At 46.0% G+C, this 19,140-nt stretch overlaps 1 protein-coding gene across 20 annotated transcripts in view; it reads right to left on the bottom strand.

The window, feature by feature from the left end:
• The window catches only part of CEP164 (centrosomal protein 164), an 81,335-nt gene that overhangs the window by 42,243 nt on the left and 19,952 nt on the right, over positions 1-19,140 (bottom strand). For 12 of the 20 annotated variants that reach the window (XM_019647474.1, XM_019647478.1, XM_019647477.1 and 9 more), the window contains 5 exons: positions 12,509-12,713; positions 8,614-10,269; positions 5,750-5,905; positions 5,203-5,340; positions 4,458-4,535 (listed from right to left, as the gene is read on the bottom strand). In XM_019647474.1, the coding sequence (XP_019503019.1) occupies positions 4,458-4,535; positions 5,203-5,340; positions 5,750-5,905; positions 8,614-10,269; positions 12,509-12,713 (2,233 nt within the window). The remainder of the gene's footprint in view (positions 1-4,457; positions 4,536-5,202; positions 5,341-5,749; positions 5,906-8,613; positions 10,270-12,508; positions 12,714-19,140) is intronic. The other 8 variants (XM_019647484.1, XM_019647483.1, XM_019647480.1 and 5 more) reach the window with 5 other exon arrangements.

Genomic DNA, 19,140 nt, shown 5'->3' on the forward strand with positions numbered 1-19,140 from the left:
ACTAGACTGAAGAACAAAAGGACAGCAACTTGTCTGTTTCCCTTCCCCGATTCCCCAATGCTATTCCCCTTCCCCAATTCCCCAATAAAAAAAATCTTAAAAAAAAAAAAATCAGAGGACAGGAGACAGAGGGAGAGGTTCCCATTCTTATACAGGAGAGAAGATAGCCAGACTACAAGAATGCCCAGTCTAGGCCATTCTCAAGCTTGAATTCTTCAAAAGAAGATTTTCCCACAATGGAACTTACCCTCTTCCGTCTACCTAAATATTAAAACACGGCTAATAGCAAAACAAATGAGCTTGCATTCTCTGTGTCCATGTCAACTAAATGCAACAACACGACAGCCAGAGGTGTATCCGGAGGGAAAGGACAGCAGACGGAGACTAGACATTTGTTGTGGGTTATCCACAAAGGGATGAAAGAGAGATGAGAGTCTAGAGAGCCTACTGCACTCCATGCCCCTCTCCTGTCCCAGGGCCCAAGGCCTGAGGCCCTGCCCCAGAAGCACACCGCAGGCCCGGCGCCCAGTCTCCTGCGTCAGTGTCTGTGGGGGGCTACGCAGGCAAGGGCTGGGGACTGCACTTGGCACAGCTTTGCTCTCAGCTCATCTGTGCTCAGACTCCTTCTGTCTCCTCCTGTTACAGCCCCAGGTCCTGGAGTATCTCAAGGCAAATTTCTGCTGCTTTTTCAAAAAAGACCTTGCCAGCTGCATGAGGAGGGGAGTACTGGGCAGTGCCTGTAAGAACCAGTTCGTGAATATTTAACATCGCCCCCAAAAGCCATGAGGCTCCCCCAGTGCAACAATACCCCTCCTCTGGCTAAGCACAAAGGCAGGGGCTGGCTCCTGTATCTGCACAGCTCAAGCGGGAGGGCGTGGAGGAGGGGGTGCTACGCCTAGATCCTGTTCCGGGGAGACCCCCGCCAAGCCAACCGTCAGTCCAGTCTATTTTCCACATTTTGTTCCCACCCAGCGGGTCTCGATTCTGTACTCTGCTCCCTGGTGTTGTTAGCACTTTGCAGTCACACTGACATCATCCCGTTATGTCTAAGCCCAGCTCCCTCCCTCTCCTTGGATCAGCTGATGGCTTCTCACCAGCTCCACTGGGCCACATGCCTGCTTGCCTCTCCCTCAGCCTCCCTCTTGCGCTCACACTCATTCTCCGTGTCTGTTCCATGAGCCTATCCCTTTTAATTCTGTAATAGACTGGGAATGGGTTTAAGCAGGCGGCAGGAGAGGAGGGGGGAGAGGAGGGAGAGGCAGGCATTCTTGCCATCCTACTGCCCTCTCATGGAACCGTGAGCAAAGTGACTGTCGACAGTGAGACACAGCAGCATAAACCACGGAATCAGCTCTCCTTCTAGGGCTGCCTGGGGTGCCCTGGAGTGGGCAGAGGTAGGCAGCTCACAGCATCCAAGGTCTATAAACCTGGACAAAAGCCATTGTCAAAAGGTGTGGTCCACGCAGAGGCAGCTTTTTCCTGTCCTGAAACCCCTCATTCATGCCCACCACTAACCTTCCCCACCAGGAAAGCCTTCGTTCCCACCTGAGGTTAGACACAGGAACCCAACACTCCATGTGGCATCCGTTGAGATGCTAGAGACAGGGGTGGGAAGTGTTAAACACACCTCCCACTCCAGACATTTCCCCCCATCACACTGGGCTGCCTATTTATATTAAGAGGTTATAAGAAATATGTTTAAAACCTTCCACTCACTCAAAGAAGCATTTACTCATCAGAAGGGAAGTTTTTGGAAATTAAGGACATGTCAAAGAAGAAAATCCATTTTCTTGTTGACATTTATAATCCATTATGAAACAAAAACTAACTAAAAGTCCAACTCCATCATGATCAGTCCACTTGGGGGTCTTTAATCCAGCAGCTGACAGCAGGGACCAAGTATCCACTCTGCCCAGGACATGGGAAAGCCAAGGGAAGAAAACAGCACAGCACAGCACAGCACAGCACAGCCTGCCAGGATGCCCATCCTGTCCAACGTGGCTCATTCATTCATTCACCTATTCATTCTCTCAGTTGCTCAGCAAACTTACCCAGGCCCTTCCTATGTTCCAGGCAGTGGGCCAGGTCCTGGACATATAGACATGAATAGGGCAGAACCTCTACTCTCACTGTGCTCGGTCTTGAGACTGTCCTCCAAAAGTAAGTCCTCCTGACACCCCACTCCTATTCATGGTCATCCTTTCTAGGCTCGAAATCTGAGCTATTGATTCCATCAGTGTTATAAGGTCTTAATGGTAGATCAGAAGAAAACAAAGCTGTCACTTCAGGGAAGCAAACAGACTGAAGGCTTTGGATTTAATGCAAACAGACCAGGCACCACTCGGAAGAGTTTCAAAGTAGACACAGATCAGATTGATGATAAAGACGGGACACTCAGAAAAAAGTGTCACATTTGGAAGAAAGTCACAATCAAAATGTATCTGATGGTGCAGAGCCAAAACTACAAACAGTCTGAGGTGATAAAGAAAGCCTAACCATAGAAAGGGGCCTGCTGGCCCAGCCGAGTGGCTCAGTAGGTTAAGGGCTCGCTCAAGAGTGCGAGCTCTGAGCGACAGCAGTTCGATTCCCAGCCCAAGCTGAGCTGCCAACAGGTGGGCAGGCAGGCTCAGCTAAAAAAAAAAAAAAAAGGGGGGGGGCCTGCAATGGGAATGCCCACCCTACAGCTCAGGGCGTGTCAGCCAGCGTCTGCAACCCCGGCCGGCCTGAGACGTTAACCCAGGCTCTGCAGATGAGCCGAAGACCAAGAAATAAGAGTCAGCAATGACAGGAACATGATAAGGGATTGCAGGGACATAATAATGAGAGACAATAAGAAAACAAATTTAAATCCATGATCCAAGCACTGGTGTTTTACTCGTCACTTCTGTGACCATTTTAATAAAATGCAAGCGATGGGATTCACTTTCAAGTGTATCTTGTTTAGAAATTGGTATATTAGATTATGAAACGTTTAATTGAGCTTGCAATCAATATTTAAATGTTTGGGGAAATCTGAGTTGCTGACGGCATGATTTACGAGTTGTGTGAATACTTCGGGAATATTTAGAGAAACGTTAATTGTTAAAAATGAATAAACTGGACACCAAAGTACATCAAGTAGGGAATGTTCCTTTTCAAGTACAAAAGAGCATTAGAGAGTTTTTAGGTATTACAACAACACGATGAGTTTTGGGTTTTGTTTGTTTTTTATAAAGAACATTCTGGTGGCAGCGAAGGACAGACCACAAAGAGATCAGAAGTAACAGGACATGGGGCGGTAATTCCAGAATCTATTCCCAGTCGTATTCTGCATTTCCCAGGCCTCACGCCTTTGCTCAAACTGTTTGCTTGCCTAAAATATCCCTTGCATCCTCCCCGATGTCCAAAACATACCCACTCTTGAAGACCCAGGTCAAACGTCATCTTTCACCAAGTCTTCCCTGAACCCAAGGAAAGTGACTTCTTCCCGCTCAGGACTCCTTCAAATAGTATACCTGTGCTCTGGTTCTTTACACATGCTGCCCTGCTTTCCAGTCTCCTACATATTCATTTACTCAGCATTTACTGAACACTCACTAAATGCCAAGTACCTGGTGTCCTTTCTCTCTCTCCAGCTGCAAACTCCTTGAGGCCAGCCCAGACGCCTATCTTACGGATACCTGAATTTCCCACAGGGCCTAGCACAGAGGCCTGCTACACAGCCAACATTCAACAAATGTTAAGCATCTGGGTGATGTTATACCTCTGTCCACCTCTGAAAGCTACCAATGCCTGTGTAATCCAACCCAAACTTTTTAGCTGGCACTTGGGTCCTCTATCATCCAGCCCAGCCTAGTGTTCTCTCATCTACAATCTGTACTCCAGACGAAGGAAACGTCTCACCCTCCCCTACTCACCCTGCACCCCTGCCTCCGCCTGTGCAGTGCCTAGCCGACTTCTCTCTCACCAATCGCCTCTGCCTGTCTAGTGCTGCCCACGGCTCTGCCTGACTCACCTCAGGTGTCAGTTTCTCAGTGAAGCCTTTCCTAGTCAATTCAAGTGGACAAGAGACCCCTAAATCTCCCCACCTCCCATGGCACTCCGTTTTACCTTCCTTATGGCCTCACTGCATTCTACTCTGTGTTCCAGTTACTTAACTCTCTCTTTTATGAGACTATAAGCTCTTAGAGTGCAGGAATCACATCTAATTTAGGCTTACACAACCTATAGCCTCTAGCAAAGTGCCTCATTTTGTAGAAATATGCAATAAAGGGCGCTTATTTGATAAATGAGTAAACGATGAAGTTCTTTCCCCTCTTATGTGTCCCCAAGCCCCAGGAATCCCGTCTGAACAGGACTGGGACAAAATGGTCCTCTTTCCAAATATGTCTCCCACAGGGAGAAAGGCTTAAGGAGCAAGGACACAGCAGGCTGAGGCTGGAGTTTCCTTTTTGCCTGCAGGGGCTTCGGGCTCTTACCTCATCCTCAAAGTCGCCCCCCAGTGCTCCAACGTCCAGGTGCAGGTTCTTAAGGGGCTCACTTGAGCTGCAGACACTCTGAAAAGAAAACGATTGTGAGTGGTTAAGTGGCAGGAAACTGGACAGCCCAGGGTGAGGGCCAGGAGGCTCCCTGTCGGCCATGCCTTCTCAGTGAGACCTACATAGGAGGTACACAGGCTGGGCGAGAAGAGCAACTGTGCGCTGGACATTCATTTTTACTTATTTACAAATAGCACAGAGGTTAGACAAAGGTGAAAGCAACCCAAGTGTCCACCAACAGATGAACAGGTAAACAAAATGTGGTCTATGCATACAATAAAGTATTATTTAGCCATAAAAAGGAATGACGTTCTAATACATGCTACAACATGGATGAACCTTGAAAACATTATGCCACACAAAAGAAACCATACAGAAAAGAGTACTGTATAATTATATGAAACATCTAGACTAGGCGAATTCACAGACAGAAGGTAGATCAGCGGTAACCAGGGGCTGGGGAGCTGCTCAGTGGGCACAGAGTAGCTACTTGGGATTACGAATAAGTTCTGGAAATGGATCATGATGACGACTGTACAACACTGTAAAAGTAATTAAGGTCACTGAATTATTACTTAAAATTGGTTAAAATGGTACCTTTCATGTTATACATATTTTACCACAATAAAAAATTTTTTAAAAAAATAGCACAGAGGGTTTCCAGGTCAGGAAGAGGATTCATTACCTGGCTGTCACTCTCTGCCTCGTCCTCCTTGTTGATCTCCTCCCCTAAAGCCAAGAGGCTGAGAGCATTCTTGTCCTCATGGACAGAGTCCAAGAGACCCTTTGTATAAGCAGAAGTCTTGAGACCCTGTGAAGGCTCCAAAATAGAGAAAGAAAGTCAAGGGACTCATTAGGAAGACCTTCAGAATGACCTTCAAAATGACCTTCAAAATGCTATCCCCATGCTCTTTCTATTTAGACGTCTTCTACAGCATGTCCCCCACGTCCACAAAGCTGACACTGGTAACGCCAGCTCACACTTATCCCTTTGCCCAACTCCCACTGGCCTGGCTGCATGGACTGGGAAGTCCCTATGGCATGGGTCCACCCTCCACTGCCCAGTTTCCACCTTCGGCACCATACAGGTGTGGCTCACCTTCCCAACTAGATTCTGAGCTTTGAAGGCTTGGCCCATGCCCTCTGTTTCTCATCTGTGGGCCACAGTTTCTAGCATGGTACACAGGGCACCACTGTAACTAAATACACCGAACACTAGAAAAAGCATTTACCAGCATGAGTTCTCCAAGCTGACCGGACTCCACTGAGTTCCCCAGGCTCACACTTTGAGATCCACGAAGAGCAGACGGCGGGGCATCCACAAGGGCCCGTAAGGGAGCTAGGCCCCCAAGAGGAACGTGGACTGGGGCTAACAAGGGGCCCAGGGCCTGGGCAACAGAACACATCTTGTTATAAACCCAAGAAACCACATGGCTCTGAGAGTGTTGGAGACAGTTATAAAAATAAAACATCTAAATCCTGCCTGCTCAAATCTAAACCACCTCCGTTCAGAGGCTGCTAATGAAACACAACATCCAGAAATTACCATTGTGCCAACTGTGTGAGAAATCACAGGCTGATTGCTTAGTTCTTATAACGCTGCTCTCTCACAGTGAACAGTTCTTTCACATCTGGCAGATGCTGCACAGGGCTCCGCTCTCCTTTCCAAAGCCACAAAAGAAGTGTGAGGGGGGAGAGCAGAGACAAAAGCCTCATCTACCAGAATGAGAAGGCTCAATAGTTTAAAACTGATGAATCAAGAAAAAGCAGTCTAAGCATATTATTTACAAATATGGATGTGAACACCAGAAGAAAGCGGGTGCCTCTGGAGAGGGGTACACACACCAGAGAACTGCTGTATTTTGTTATATGCCTTTTGGTGCTATTTGACTTGGTTTAATATGGGTATGTGTTACTCTGAGTAAAATATACATTAACTATGAAGCAGTATACACGAGCAACAAAAGAGGAACTCTCTTTCCCGACTCCACTGACGAGGAAAGTGGCTGAAAATAAGCCTTGCCTTCTTTTCCCGGTCCTCAGTACGGCCCAACGGAGGCATTGTGTCAGCAAGGACAGGAAAAACCAGGCTAGGAGTCAGAATCTGTGAGACCTCGGGCTACTCAGACTCTTGCATTCTCAGTTTACTCATCTGAAAGATGGAGATTATGTGTGTCCTGTCACTTAAAGTTTATTGAGCAGTTCAAAGGAGATCATAAATGCAAGGAGCATATGTGAGTGGTCCAGGGCTACACCAGTTATGGACTTACCATTATAGGGATTCACATTATAATAGTCTGGGCTTAGAAGCAGAGGCAAGGATGGCATTCTGGGGACAATTTACACAGAGCTCTTTAAAATTCACTTCTCAAACTTAAAATATATGAAACAACACAAAACTTCCACTTCTCTCTAGTGCCACAGGGACTGAAAAAAGAAAGGGGAGCCTGGGGCAGGTCAGGATGAGGATGTTCGGACGGCCCACCTTCTCAGCCACAGCCTCAGCTGGCCGGACCATCAGACGGGTTCTGAACAGGGCCCGTTTCGGCAGGGGCAGGGCATCAGGCACGCATCTGAGGGGTCATATGAGAACCACTCCTGGGCGTTTGTAGATTCCCACTCACCTGGCCTGTTATACAGTATCTTTGTTAGGCAGAAAGGGAGCTGATAAAAGTGGCCAGCACTACCTGGGCATGGGGCACTTAGTTAAGCACCTGACATGCCCTGTCACATTGACTCTCACAACAGCATGAGGCCCACCTGAGCCAATAGAGATTGGTGAGGTCAAGACCCCTGCCCAAAGTCACAGGGCCAACAGGGAAGCAGACATGGACTTGGCACCCAAGGCTGGCTCCAAGCTAGTGCTTTCCACTGCCTCCTAGTCGTGGCAGAGAAGGGGCGCAGGCCAGCTTCTCTCCGGTGAACTGGGAGCAAATGGGGCTGCTCCTTCTGATTTCCACCCTCCCAACCAGCCCCAGTATAGCAGCAAGCAAAATTCTTCCCACACTGTATTTATGGAAAATTACAGACTCCTAACATGGCTAATTTGCTAACACGCTGGGGGCTTGAGGGAGGGAGACAGGCATGCGGAGGGCTTTGTTCTCCCAGGCCTTTACCAAATCAGTGGTTAGCAGGGAAATTATACATTCCTGGCTCCTCGCTGCTCATCTTCTATAGACGGCCATTAACTGACTATGGGCTGTGCGTGGCATTATCCTTCGGAGCGGATAAACTTTCTGCCACTGGGCTAATTAAAACTTTTTGGATAATCTGCAGCTTATCTGATATTTATAGTGCTACAGTAGTTATTAGAGCGAATAGAGAACCAGTGCATGCTAGCAATTAAGAGCCAGAGGTAACGACTGGGTTAAGCCACAGCTGGGCAACGACAGAATAGCCGGGGAAATTCACATTGATCCCCATGGTCTCTGACCCAACTTGACTTCTTCTGAATGAGCAATACTGTGTGACTCTTTAAAGGGACCAAAGGTCAAAATGACAGCAAGCCTAACCCTTTGGTACATCCCAGTACAGGAGGAAGTGAAGGCACACACAGGGTCTGCACAGCTTGACACAGGTGAGTCACACGGTTTCTGGGAACCCTGGGAAGCAAGGAGCAGAAGCAGCTTGCTGGATAATAGAGATTCTAGGTTTCAGCCCTTTGTGACTATGTGGTTCTAAGGGAATAAATTCAGAGCTCGGGGATAGGGTGTCTATTTGGGAGGACCTCTCTATAATCAGCTGATGGGAAAGGCTTCCCAAATCCTGGGAAGGTATCTATCTCATCTCCTGCATGAGTGCTAGGGTCAGCATCGCCTTGCTTCCCCTCAAACTTGATCATCTTCAAAGCATGCGAACCACCCAGGAAACCTAGGTGCCCTCAGCCCCTATCTTGCAGGTGATGGGGTAGAAGAAACGTGAAATGCATGTCATCTCACACAATAGCCATCCTGAGTAGATAAGGGATCAGTAGTTACCAAGGGAGAGCAAACAACAGGAAAGCAGACCAGATGGCTACGTTAAGATGTCCACTCAACCTGCTCCCTTGCTGCCATGTTCACTCAGGCCCGGAGGCCATGCTTTCTAAGAAGCCTACCTGGTCGAGAAGCTGCATCTGGCCTGGCTCTGGAGCAAGCCTGCTGTTGGCACTCAGCTCGACTAGCCCCTGCCTGTGGGGGTTGCTGCTTGGCTGGAAAAGGGCTTGGTGAGAGGCCTCCTGCCCAGTGGGGGTGAGGGCCGCCTCCTGAGGGTGCTCCAGCAGCTCTGACCCCCACGCCAGAAACCTTGAGTCCCTGATGGCCTCGTGCTCGCCCTCACTAGACAGCCTGGCAGACTCAGGTGCCATACGACAGACCATACTGGCAAAGTCTTTGCATGACACTTCCTGCATGCTCTCGGCCAGCTCCAGGTCCTCCAGCCGGCTGGAGATCTTGCCCATCTGGAGGATGTGCTGGTAGAACCTCCGATCCTCAAAGTAGTCTTCACTCTGTGACTGCTCATCATCAGAAGACTTCTGCAGGTTGGACAACTGGGACACTAGGAAGGGGCTGAAGTATAGATCTCTGGGCCCAGGGCCAGACTGACTCATGCCCTGCTCAGATCCCTGAGAGCTCTGCAGGTCCCATGGAAAGTTATTCACCTCATTCAGTATCTGAGAGCCAACATGAGAGGCCAGAGAGCTGCTGCTGTTGCTCTCCAAGTGAGGCCTAGACCCACGAGGCTTCCTGTCTTCTTCGGGGGACTCTGCAGGCTCTAGGGATTGTCTCTTCTCACTGGTAGGAGATGCCCCAGGGACACTTCCTAAAGGGGCTGGTTCTGATGCCAGGGTATCAGGTGGTATTAGGAAGTGGCCCTCAGGTACATCTTCAGCTGAGGCTCCTAGAGCCTCAGGGTCATTAGGCTCTGTTTCCTCGCAGCCCTCAGGGGTGTCCTTATTGACAAGCCTGGAGACCTGCCCCATCCACAGTCCAGGAGGCTCTCTCTTCCTCCTTCCCTGGCCCACACTTCCACCTTCCTCAGAAACACCCTGCCAGATCAGGTCTTCAGCTGGACTGCTATCTAACAACAGCTTGTTCTTCCTGGCAGGCAGCATATGGTCAGATGAACAAGGGGACAGGGAGGGGGCCTTCGCAGAGGGTGGTGAGGGAATGGGGCTCTGGACCTTGTCCCCCGCAGGACCAGTGGCGCTCAGCTTAGCCACGTTGTGGCTGTGCTGCCCCCCTTTCAGCTGTGGGCCCTTGATGGTTTCAGAACGCTCTGAGTGGACAGAGGCCTGGCCCCTGCTTCCTAACTCATCCTGCCCACTCTGGTGGAGCCCATTGTTCTCAGGGCCCAGAGGGCTGGGTTTCTGCTGCCTTGTCCTTATTTCCAGCTTTTCTATTTCAGGGTCTGTAAACCCCAGGTAGATTTTCTTTGTCGACTTCTGGAGTTTCTCCAGACCTTGCTGATCACCTAATTCTGTCCTGCATCGGGCTGGGACCCTACCTAAGATTTTCTCCTCATCGGCAAAGATTTGTTGGGTTCGGGAAGCTTGGCTTTTGGAGAGTGGTTGTAGCCTGCCAGGCCGGGTGTCCTTGAGAGGCCAAGGGGTGTCACCCAGCATGCATGGGCTCTTCCCTTTCTTAAAGGAGCCCTCACTTCTAGCCTGCGTCTCTTGGTCTAGGTTCAAATCAGTAAGCCCAGGTGCTGTGAGAGTGGATGGACCGTGGAGAAAGGAAGAAGAAGGCAGAAGTCCCTGCTCAGGCTGTGTTTCCTAGATGGGTATATAAACATGCAGAGAAAACTAAGAAAAGCACTTCTGATTTATACTTGCTAACTCAGCTCTTGGCAAGCCCTTATCAAAAACCCATACTCTGTTTAAAGTAAAACAAAAACCAAAGAGGAAAGAAAAGCTAAAACCTCCCTTGAGCTTTGTTGTTTTCTGGCTCTAGTTTCCTTTTCTATAAAGAGGAGGCCAGACTAGATCAATGGCTCACAAACCTTGCTCCATGGAACCTGCAGGTTGGTTCTATATGGTGCACTGGGGGCCGCTACAGTGTGCATGTGATGGGGAAGGGGCATCGCCAAGATCCACACCCCCAGGTTCAACCACAGCAGCTCCACTTCTTTATACGCTAGACCTCTTTGGAGGAACTGATTTGATCACACGGCTTCACTACTAACAAAAGTCTGAAAATCACCAACCAGGTTATCCCTAAGGTACCATAAGCTCTCAGTTCTGTGACTGGTTAATTTTATAAAATCCACCAACCTTATCAAGGACTACCAGACCTATTTAAGAAGGCAGAGAAGAGGGGAAACCTAACTAAGCTGAGCCTTGGAAACTCAGTCTAGGTCTTCTACAAAAGACACAAGTTGGTACTGCTCAAGAGAGGTTCATACAGTCAGAATTGTGGGGCTAGAAGAAAACCTAAAATATCAACCAGACCCTACGAGAATTCACTCTAAACTATACCTGGCCCGTGAGCACACACCTCCAGAGAGCCCAAACCACCTGAGCCCAGGTCACCCACTTGGCTGCCCCCTGGACAACTCAGGTTTGAGGCAACTGTCCTGAGCCCTAAGATCCAGACTGGCAGCCCAAGGCTATCCAATTGTCCCCAGCTCCTGAAACCACAGAAGAAATCCTTTTTAACAGGGAACTCAGTCACACACCCACAACTCAGTCTACTACCTAACCCTCCACCCCAGAGTCCTCACCTCATTCCCTCGCCCACCTTTAGTCATGCCACAGCCTGCCCAGATGCTGATTATCGTTTACAATAATCCTGGATTAGTGAAAATCCTACTGTCCACCTTTTGCCTTTCAAATACATGACGAAAATTCAACCTATTTGGTAATTACCTGTCCTCTTTTCTCTACCTGAAGGAAGGGGCTTGTTATCTTAGTTCGCAAAGCCATGAGCAGTAGTATGTGGAGGAGGGAAAGGGAAGGAGTGCCTGTAGAGCTTGGAAGTGATAAAAAGGATAAACTCATCAGTAACTACCCAATGCCAGGACCGACACCTTGGAAAGGATAGAAAGAAGCCAGTGGGAATCTTCACTGAGAAGAAAGCACCAGGCACTGGTAGGAAATAAAGACTATAAACAAAAGAGCATATCAGCTGAACCAGGAGAGGGTTGAAAAGATATTCCCAGTGCTCCCCACCTGGCTGACTCTCCCTCTCCTCAACATGTCCTGCCTGCCTCACACCTGGGTGAAGAGAAGAAGGCAGGTTTCCCTTCGCTGCCGCAGCCCGCTGGGAGAGCCTGGGCCTCACTCCAGTATGGCTCCAACTCTTAGCTTCTCCACCTATAAAATGAGGGTGATAACTCTGCCTCCTAAGTACAGACATACTGAAGGGACAAATAAAAACAACAACAGGAAAGAACTCTGAGCAAAAAAGCTACTTGAGACAAAGGTGATCATGCTGCAATCAAATTTCAGTTATCCACTATGAGGACACTGGCAGCAACGACAATCCATGGGGCTGGGTCAAGCCCAAAGCTTTTCTTTGCGGATCTTGAGGGCACTGGTGTTCTGACAGCTGAATTATGGCTAGGTCTCACATCTAGGAACTCACACCATTGAGATAAATAATGAACCCACACTAGAAAGGCCTGACTCTGAAAAACGGAATAGACACTCCATTCATCTAGGCTCTATGGCCTCCACCAGCTGCTCCCTGTCCCCCGACTCTCCAGAGAGGCAGATGACATCACTTCTTATACTGCTGCAAACTACCATCCTCCACAGAGCACGCTCTCACACTAAACCTATTATGTAATATATGCTGCCCAAAGGGGAGGAAGGAATTGTTTAGAAATAGTAACTTCTAGAAGCTGAAAGGGAAGTTTGCCAGAAGATAGGCATACTCAGATGATGTACTATCAAGAAATCACTGCATTATGGTAATTGCTCTTAACCTCCCAGCTATAAACACCTAGGGGTTCCCAATATCCCTTCAGGGTGCAGCCCTGGCCTCTATGGGAGCTGGCATCCACTGACTCACCAGAGGATTTTTGGAGGTCTCTTTGTCCTTCTTGTCTTTCTTTTCCTTCTTCTTTTTCTTGTCTTTCTTCTTAATGGCCCCAGAAGTTGACAGCTTCCCTCGCTCTTGGATCACCAAGTTCCGATAGTGTTCATCACATGGGTGGTCCCACATGGACTGCCCGTTGGCAAAGTTGAAATAGTAAACCTCACCTGTGATGTCCTGGCTGGGGATGAGCAGAGGTCAGAAGTTAGTCCCTGCTCAGGTCCAAAGCTACTTAGGAAAAAAAGGAAGACAAATGTGAGAAGGCAGAGGAGGGAGAGGGATTCGGGGAAAGGGGAAGAGGGAGAAAGAAGATGGAAGGAAAGGGGAAGGGAGGAAAGGATTAACACAATACTGAAGGGTACCATCTGACTAAGAATAAAGGAGTTAACTTAGATAGGAACAAAGGATCGGGATACCTAGGGACTTCTCGAGATGGAGACATGTAATCATTGAGGTTCTTGGAAATTCATGCTAGACTAGTGTAGAAATAAACCTGGGTTTAGGTGGATAAGTACAAATACTATGGTATCCTGGAGATAAATTCTAGGATAGACCTTGCTTAACATTTTTATAAATGGTCTGAGAAAGAAAGATACACTGTAAAAGCTCTGGTTTTACAGAAGAGTCCAAACTCATAAGAGGTGACAATCCAAGCTAGTAGGATCAACAATAGAAGAAAATAATGTAGAAGGTGGGTTTCAAAAATCTGTGTTTCCCAAGTTCAAAATAAACCATTCATCCGCTCCACCATTATCAATAATGCATTAAGATGGCTAATAAAAACAAACTAACATGCACAATAGCAATATAAAATATATAATACTCAAAAATAAATCCAAAGTGCAAATAAAACTTTACTGAAAAGACAGGAAAAAGAAAAAAATTAAAAACAATTAGAGAGAGAGTCCATGTTCCTGAATAGAAAGACTCAAGTCTATAAACATGCCAATAATCCTCAAATTAATGTATAAATCTAATACAATCCCAATATAATCCCAATCAGGCTCCTTATCAAACCTGACAAACTGAATCTCAATTCAAGCAAAGAAAATACACAGAAGTAAACAGGAAAAATATCAGGGGTAAAAGATAAAACTAAGATATACAAATGGCCAATGAGCACATGACAAGATGTGCAACGACACTAAACGTTAGGAAAAAAAAAAATTAAAACCACAATGAAATACTCCTTCACACCCATTGGCATGGGTATTATCAAAAAGGAAGCAGAAAATAACAAGTGTTGGCAAAGATGTGGAGATACTGGAACCCTTGTGTACTGCTGGTGGCAATGTAAAATGGGACAGCCACGGTAAAAAACAGTAAGGCAGTTCCTCAAAAAATTAAAAATAGAATTACCGTATGACCCAGCAATTCAACTTCAGGGTTCCCAAAATAACTGAAAGCAAGATTCAAACAGATATTTGTATTAATATATAGGTCTTGGGAACTTGGGTTTTAATGCCAATGTTTATAACAGCATTATTCATAATAGCCAAAGGTAAAAACAACCCAATTACCCATCGACAAATAAATGGATAAACAAAATATAGTGTATACATACACTAGAATATTATTCAGTCTTAAAAAGGAATTAAATTCTGACACACGCTACAACATGGATAAACCCTGCAGACATTATGCTAAGTAAATTATAAGCTAATCACAAAAGGACTAATATTGTATGAGTTCACTTATATAAAGTACCCAAAATAGACAAATTAATAGAGACAGAAAGTAGATCAGAGGTTCCAGGAACTGGGAACAATGGGGAGCTATTGTTTAATGGGTACAGAGTTTCAGCTCGGGTAGGTTAAAAACAAGTTCTGGAGATAGGTGCTGGTGATGGTTGTACAACACTGTGAATGTACTGAACTGTATATCTAAAAATGGTTAAAATAATAAATGTTGTTATGTATATTTTAACAGAAAAAAACCTTACAAAAAATTTTGTAACTTATGCACTGACTAGAACCTCTAATACAATTGAAGAGAAGTGATTACAATGGACATTTCTGCCTCCTTTTTGGGTGTATAAGAAAGCATAAAAATTAAAAGACAAGAAACTGGGAGAAAATAGTAGAAATAGCAGTGTAAGGTTAATACACAGAAAAATCAAAGAGTTCCACCTCCTTAACAAAAATTAAAACATAGCAACATGATAGACAAAAAGGCAAAGGATATAAACAAACAAATCACAAAAGATAAACCAATGGCCAAAAGACAGCTAATTCAACTCTATAAACAACTTGGGAAATGCAAATTAAAACAACCAGGTATAATTTCTTGCCCTTAAACTGATAATTTTTTGGATTAATATTTTTGTTTTGGATTGACAATTTCTTAATTGATAATATTTTTTAAATGAACAATTACATGCGCTGTTGGTAGGACTGTTAAACTTTAATGGAAAATAATTTGATATTAACTAACAATATTTAAATTCTGCATATCTTTTAACATATCCATTTAAATTCTAGAAATTTTTTCTAAAGAAACACATACAAAACTTCGGGCAACATGCTTAACTGAACTGAAGACAACATCTGACCTCCCCTCACTCCATGACAACTCAGATACTGCATTAATATATAACAACAATTACAACAGCAAAATAATAAGACAAAAAAAAGTTTTTCAACATAGCCAGACAGAAAGAGAAATTCTCACATGCCAAAAACAGAAAGAAAATATGAAACCTGACTAATAAGTACATGAACTGATAGGTTAAGTTTGGTATCTGACCTGGATATAGGCACTGAGAACCTGGGTTTTAATGCCAATTTATGAACACAAAATGTGGCCTTAACACCTCCATGAATTTGGAAATTGGAGACTCTTGTATCTGGCGCACTTAAGAATGCTGCCTCTGTAGATAAAAGAACCTAGAGTCCCATGGAAATTGCAAGGAAGCATGCCACCCACTCCAGGTTCTAGGTAGGCAAAATAAAATTTTATGGGAAACTGAAAACTCCAAGGCACATGTAGATATAGAGGCCAAAATGTGGTAAGGAAATACCAACTTAGGAAATTAATATAAAAATTTAGTCCTAAACCATTGAAAAAACACTTGGCAGAAGCCATTACAAAGCCACTAGACAACCTAGGAATGAGGCACTCACAGAAAATAACCTCTATGGAAGATGAGTTTACAAAACTCACAATAAATAATTACAAACCACGTGAGGAAACAAGTCACCACGAGGGAAAATTAGTGACACAATGAAACGAACAATTAGCACACCAAAAAACTTGGCATAGGACAATAAAAAGAAGCCTAAATGCTAGAGGATCAAGATGGAGGAGCAGGTAAAGGCTGTGCTTACCTTCTCTCACAACCACATCAAAATTACAACTAATCTACAGAACAGCTATCATGAGAATTGCCTAAAATCCTGCTGAACAGAAGCATACAACAAAGGACATACAGAAGAAGCCACCTCAAGACTGGTAGGAGGGGCAGAGACGCGGAACGGGCTGGTTCCACACCCATGTGAGACTATTGAAAATCAGGAGGGATATCTCAGATGCAGAGGTCCACCCCAAAGGAGCAAGGGGTTCCAGCCCCACACCAGGCTCCCAGCCCAGGGTTCCAGTGCCGAGGAGAGAAGTCCCCATGATTTCTGGTTGTGAAAACCAGTGGAGATTGTGGCTGAGTGACATGGAGGGTGGCTGCAGTCCCAGGAGATCCTCTTACCGACATGGACTTACCGACGGAATCACCGGCTCTGAGCTCCAGCACTGGGGCAGCAGCTGGAGAGGCAGCAGGGACATATGGGATCCCAGACAGAGGAGCTGGCAGAATCCATTATTTCTCTGTTGAGCCCTCCCCCTCCTGGTATGCAGACTAGGCGGCTGCCATATCTGAGTCTCTATCAACATGGTTAATGCCTCCGTTCATTTGCCACACCCTGGTAATTCTGAGATCCCCACCCCACCCAATTTTGGGCACACCCAAGCCGCTTCCAGCGGCTTTTTCATGCAAACTGCCTGCCTTGGCTCATGCTATGGACTTCTCTAGGGTCTCTCAAAGGTTCATGGAACCCAGAGAAGCAGAATCTGGCTTGAGTGTGTCCTGTACCTCTGGCTGAGCAGCCCTAAGCCCAGCACTAGTGGCAGCTGGCCTTGGTTCACGGCTTGGTCTCTCGAGGCACTTCCAAGCACGGTGCAGGCGGCAGCCATCTGCGGATTGCTTTGCGGCTAAACTTGGCTTTCAGCAGGTTCCCCCCATTCAGCTGGCCCTGGGGCTGGTGCACCCAGTGGGCAACTTCGAAAGGAGCCGGAGCATCACCAGGCCTCCTCCACACACGACACACCTAAAGAGCAGGCTGGGAAGGCACCAGAGCCCCACTAAAGCGAACCCTGCTCTGTAGGGTCAGCCCCTGCACCACAGCTCCTCAACTGGAGTCACAGACAGTCCTCACAACCAATCAGCCCGAGGGTCAATTCCTCCCGCTGATGTGCAAACAGCAATTGGCTCAATTACAAGAGGAGGGCACACACAACCCACACAAGGGACACACCAGCAGCACCCAGCTCAGGTGACCAGGGAGACTGCACCACTGGGCCCCACAGGACACCTACTACATAAAGCCACTCTGCTAAGACTGGGAAGGATAGCAGCCCTACCTAATAATAGAAACAAACACAGGGAGACAGCCAAAATAGGAGACAAAGAAACATGTCCCAAATAAAAGAACAAAGCTCCAGAAAAAGAACTAAACAAAAGGGAGACAAGCAATCTACCAGATGCAGAGCTCAAAACACTGGTTATCAGGATGGTCAATGATCTCAAGGAGAACTTCAACAAAGAGATGGGAAACATGAAAATGGAGATAGGAAACATAATAATAAAAAAAAAGTCAGTCAGAAATAAAGGAACCAGTCAGACTATAAAGAATACAATAACTGAAATAAAGAATACATCAGGGGGAAACAACAGTAGATTAAATGAAGCAGAGGACTGAGTCAGAGATTTAAAAGATAAGGTAGTAAAAAACACAATCAGAAGAGCAAAAAGGAAAAAAAAAGAATAAAAAAAATGAGGACAGTTTAAGGGGCCTTTAGCACAATATCAAGCATATCAACATTCACATCATAGGGGTACCAGAAGGAGAAGTGAGAGAGCAAGGGATTGAAAAACTATTTGAAGGAAAAATGAGAGAAAACTTCCCTAACCTGGTGAAGGAAATGGATATTGAAGCTCAGACAGCACAGAGAGTCCCAAACAAGATGAACCCAAACAGGTGCACACCAAGAAACATCATAATTAAAATGCCAAAGGTTAAAGAGGATCTTAAAAATGATGAAGAACAATGACCTACAACTAAGATTACTGTATCTAGCAAAGCTATCATTTAAAATCCAAGGGCAGATAAAGAGCTTCCTAGACAAGAAAAAGCTAAAGGAATTCACCACCAAACCAGTTTTACAAGGAATCTTAGAGGGACTTCTTTAAGACAAAAAAGACCAGAAATATAAATAATAAAATGGCAATAATTACATATCTATCAACAATGACTTTAAATGTAAATGGACTAAATGCTTAAATCAAAAGATGGGGGAGATGCTGAATGATTAAGAAAACAAGCCCCTTACATATTCTGCCTGCAAGAGACTCACTTCAGATCCAAAGACACACACAGACTGAAAGTAAAGGAATGGAAAAAAGTATTTCATGAAAATGGAAACAAACAAAAAGCTGGAGTAGCAATACTTATACCAGACAAAATAGACTTTAAAAAAAAGAGTCTATAACAAGAGACAAAGAAGGACCTAGTAATCCCACTTCTGGGTATTTATCCAAAGAAACCACAAAAGCTACTTCGAGGGGACGTGCTCATCCATATATTCATTGCGGCATTATTTACATAAGCCAAGATACGAAGGCAGTTTGGGTGTCCCTGAATGGATGAATGGATAAAGAGGTGGTACATATATACAATGGAATATTACACAGCCTTAAAAAAGAACGAAATCTTGCCATCTGCGACAACTTGGATGGACCTAGAGGATATTGTTCTGTTGTAAGTCAGAGAAAGACAAATGTTATATGATTTCACTTATTAAGTGGAATCTAAAGAACAAAATAAACAAACAAATGAAACAGAAACAAATTAATAGATACAGAGAACATTTTGATGGTTGCCAGAGGAGAGGGGCGTTGAGGGTGGGTGAAAAAGGAGAAGGGATTAAGAAGTTCAAATTGGGGGCCGGCCGAGTGGTGCGATGGTTAAGACCTGGCTTGGGATGCCAGGGGGCCCAGGCTCAGATCCCACATATGAGGGCCAGTGACACTGCCTTCCACAGCTAAGATGCTGAACAACAGCTCAACCTGGAGCTGGGCTGCCATGAGTCGCTGGTGAAGGCATAGGCTGCAGCCCCTGCAGCAGTGGGTTGCCATGGGCTACCGTGTGTAGCCAGCAGCCAGCGTGAGCGGCCAGCAGCCGCCATAAGCAGCCGTCCAGAAGCCGGCGACTGATCTGCGTCGCCTGGGAAGAGCGCAATGCTGGTGCCAACTTGGGCCAGTGAAGCAACGTCCTCCACAACTAGACTGAAGAACAAAACGACAGCAACTTGTCTGTTCCCCTTCCCCCAATTCCCCAGCA

This window comes from Hipposideros armiger, unplaced genomic scaffold (genome assembly GCF_001890085.2).
Source record: "Hipposideros armiger isolate ML-2016 unplaced genomic scaffold, ASM189008v1 scaffold_111, whole genome shotgun sequence".
In the NCBI taxonomy this organism is placed as follows: Eukaryota; Metazoa; Chordata; class Mammalia; order Chiroptera; family Hipposideridae; genus Hipposideros; species Hipposideros armiger.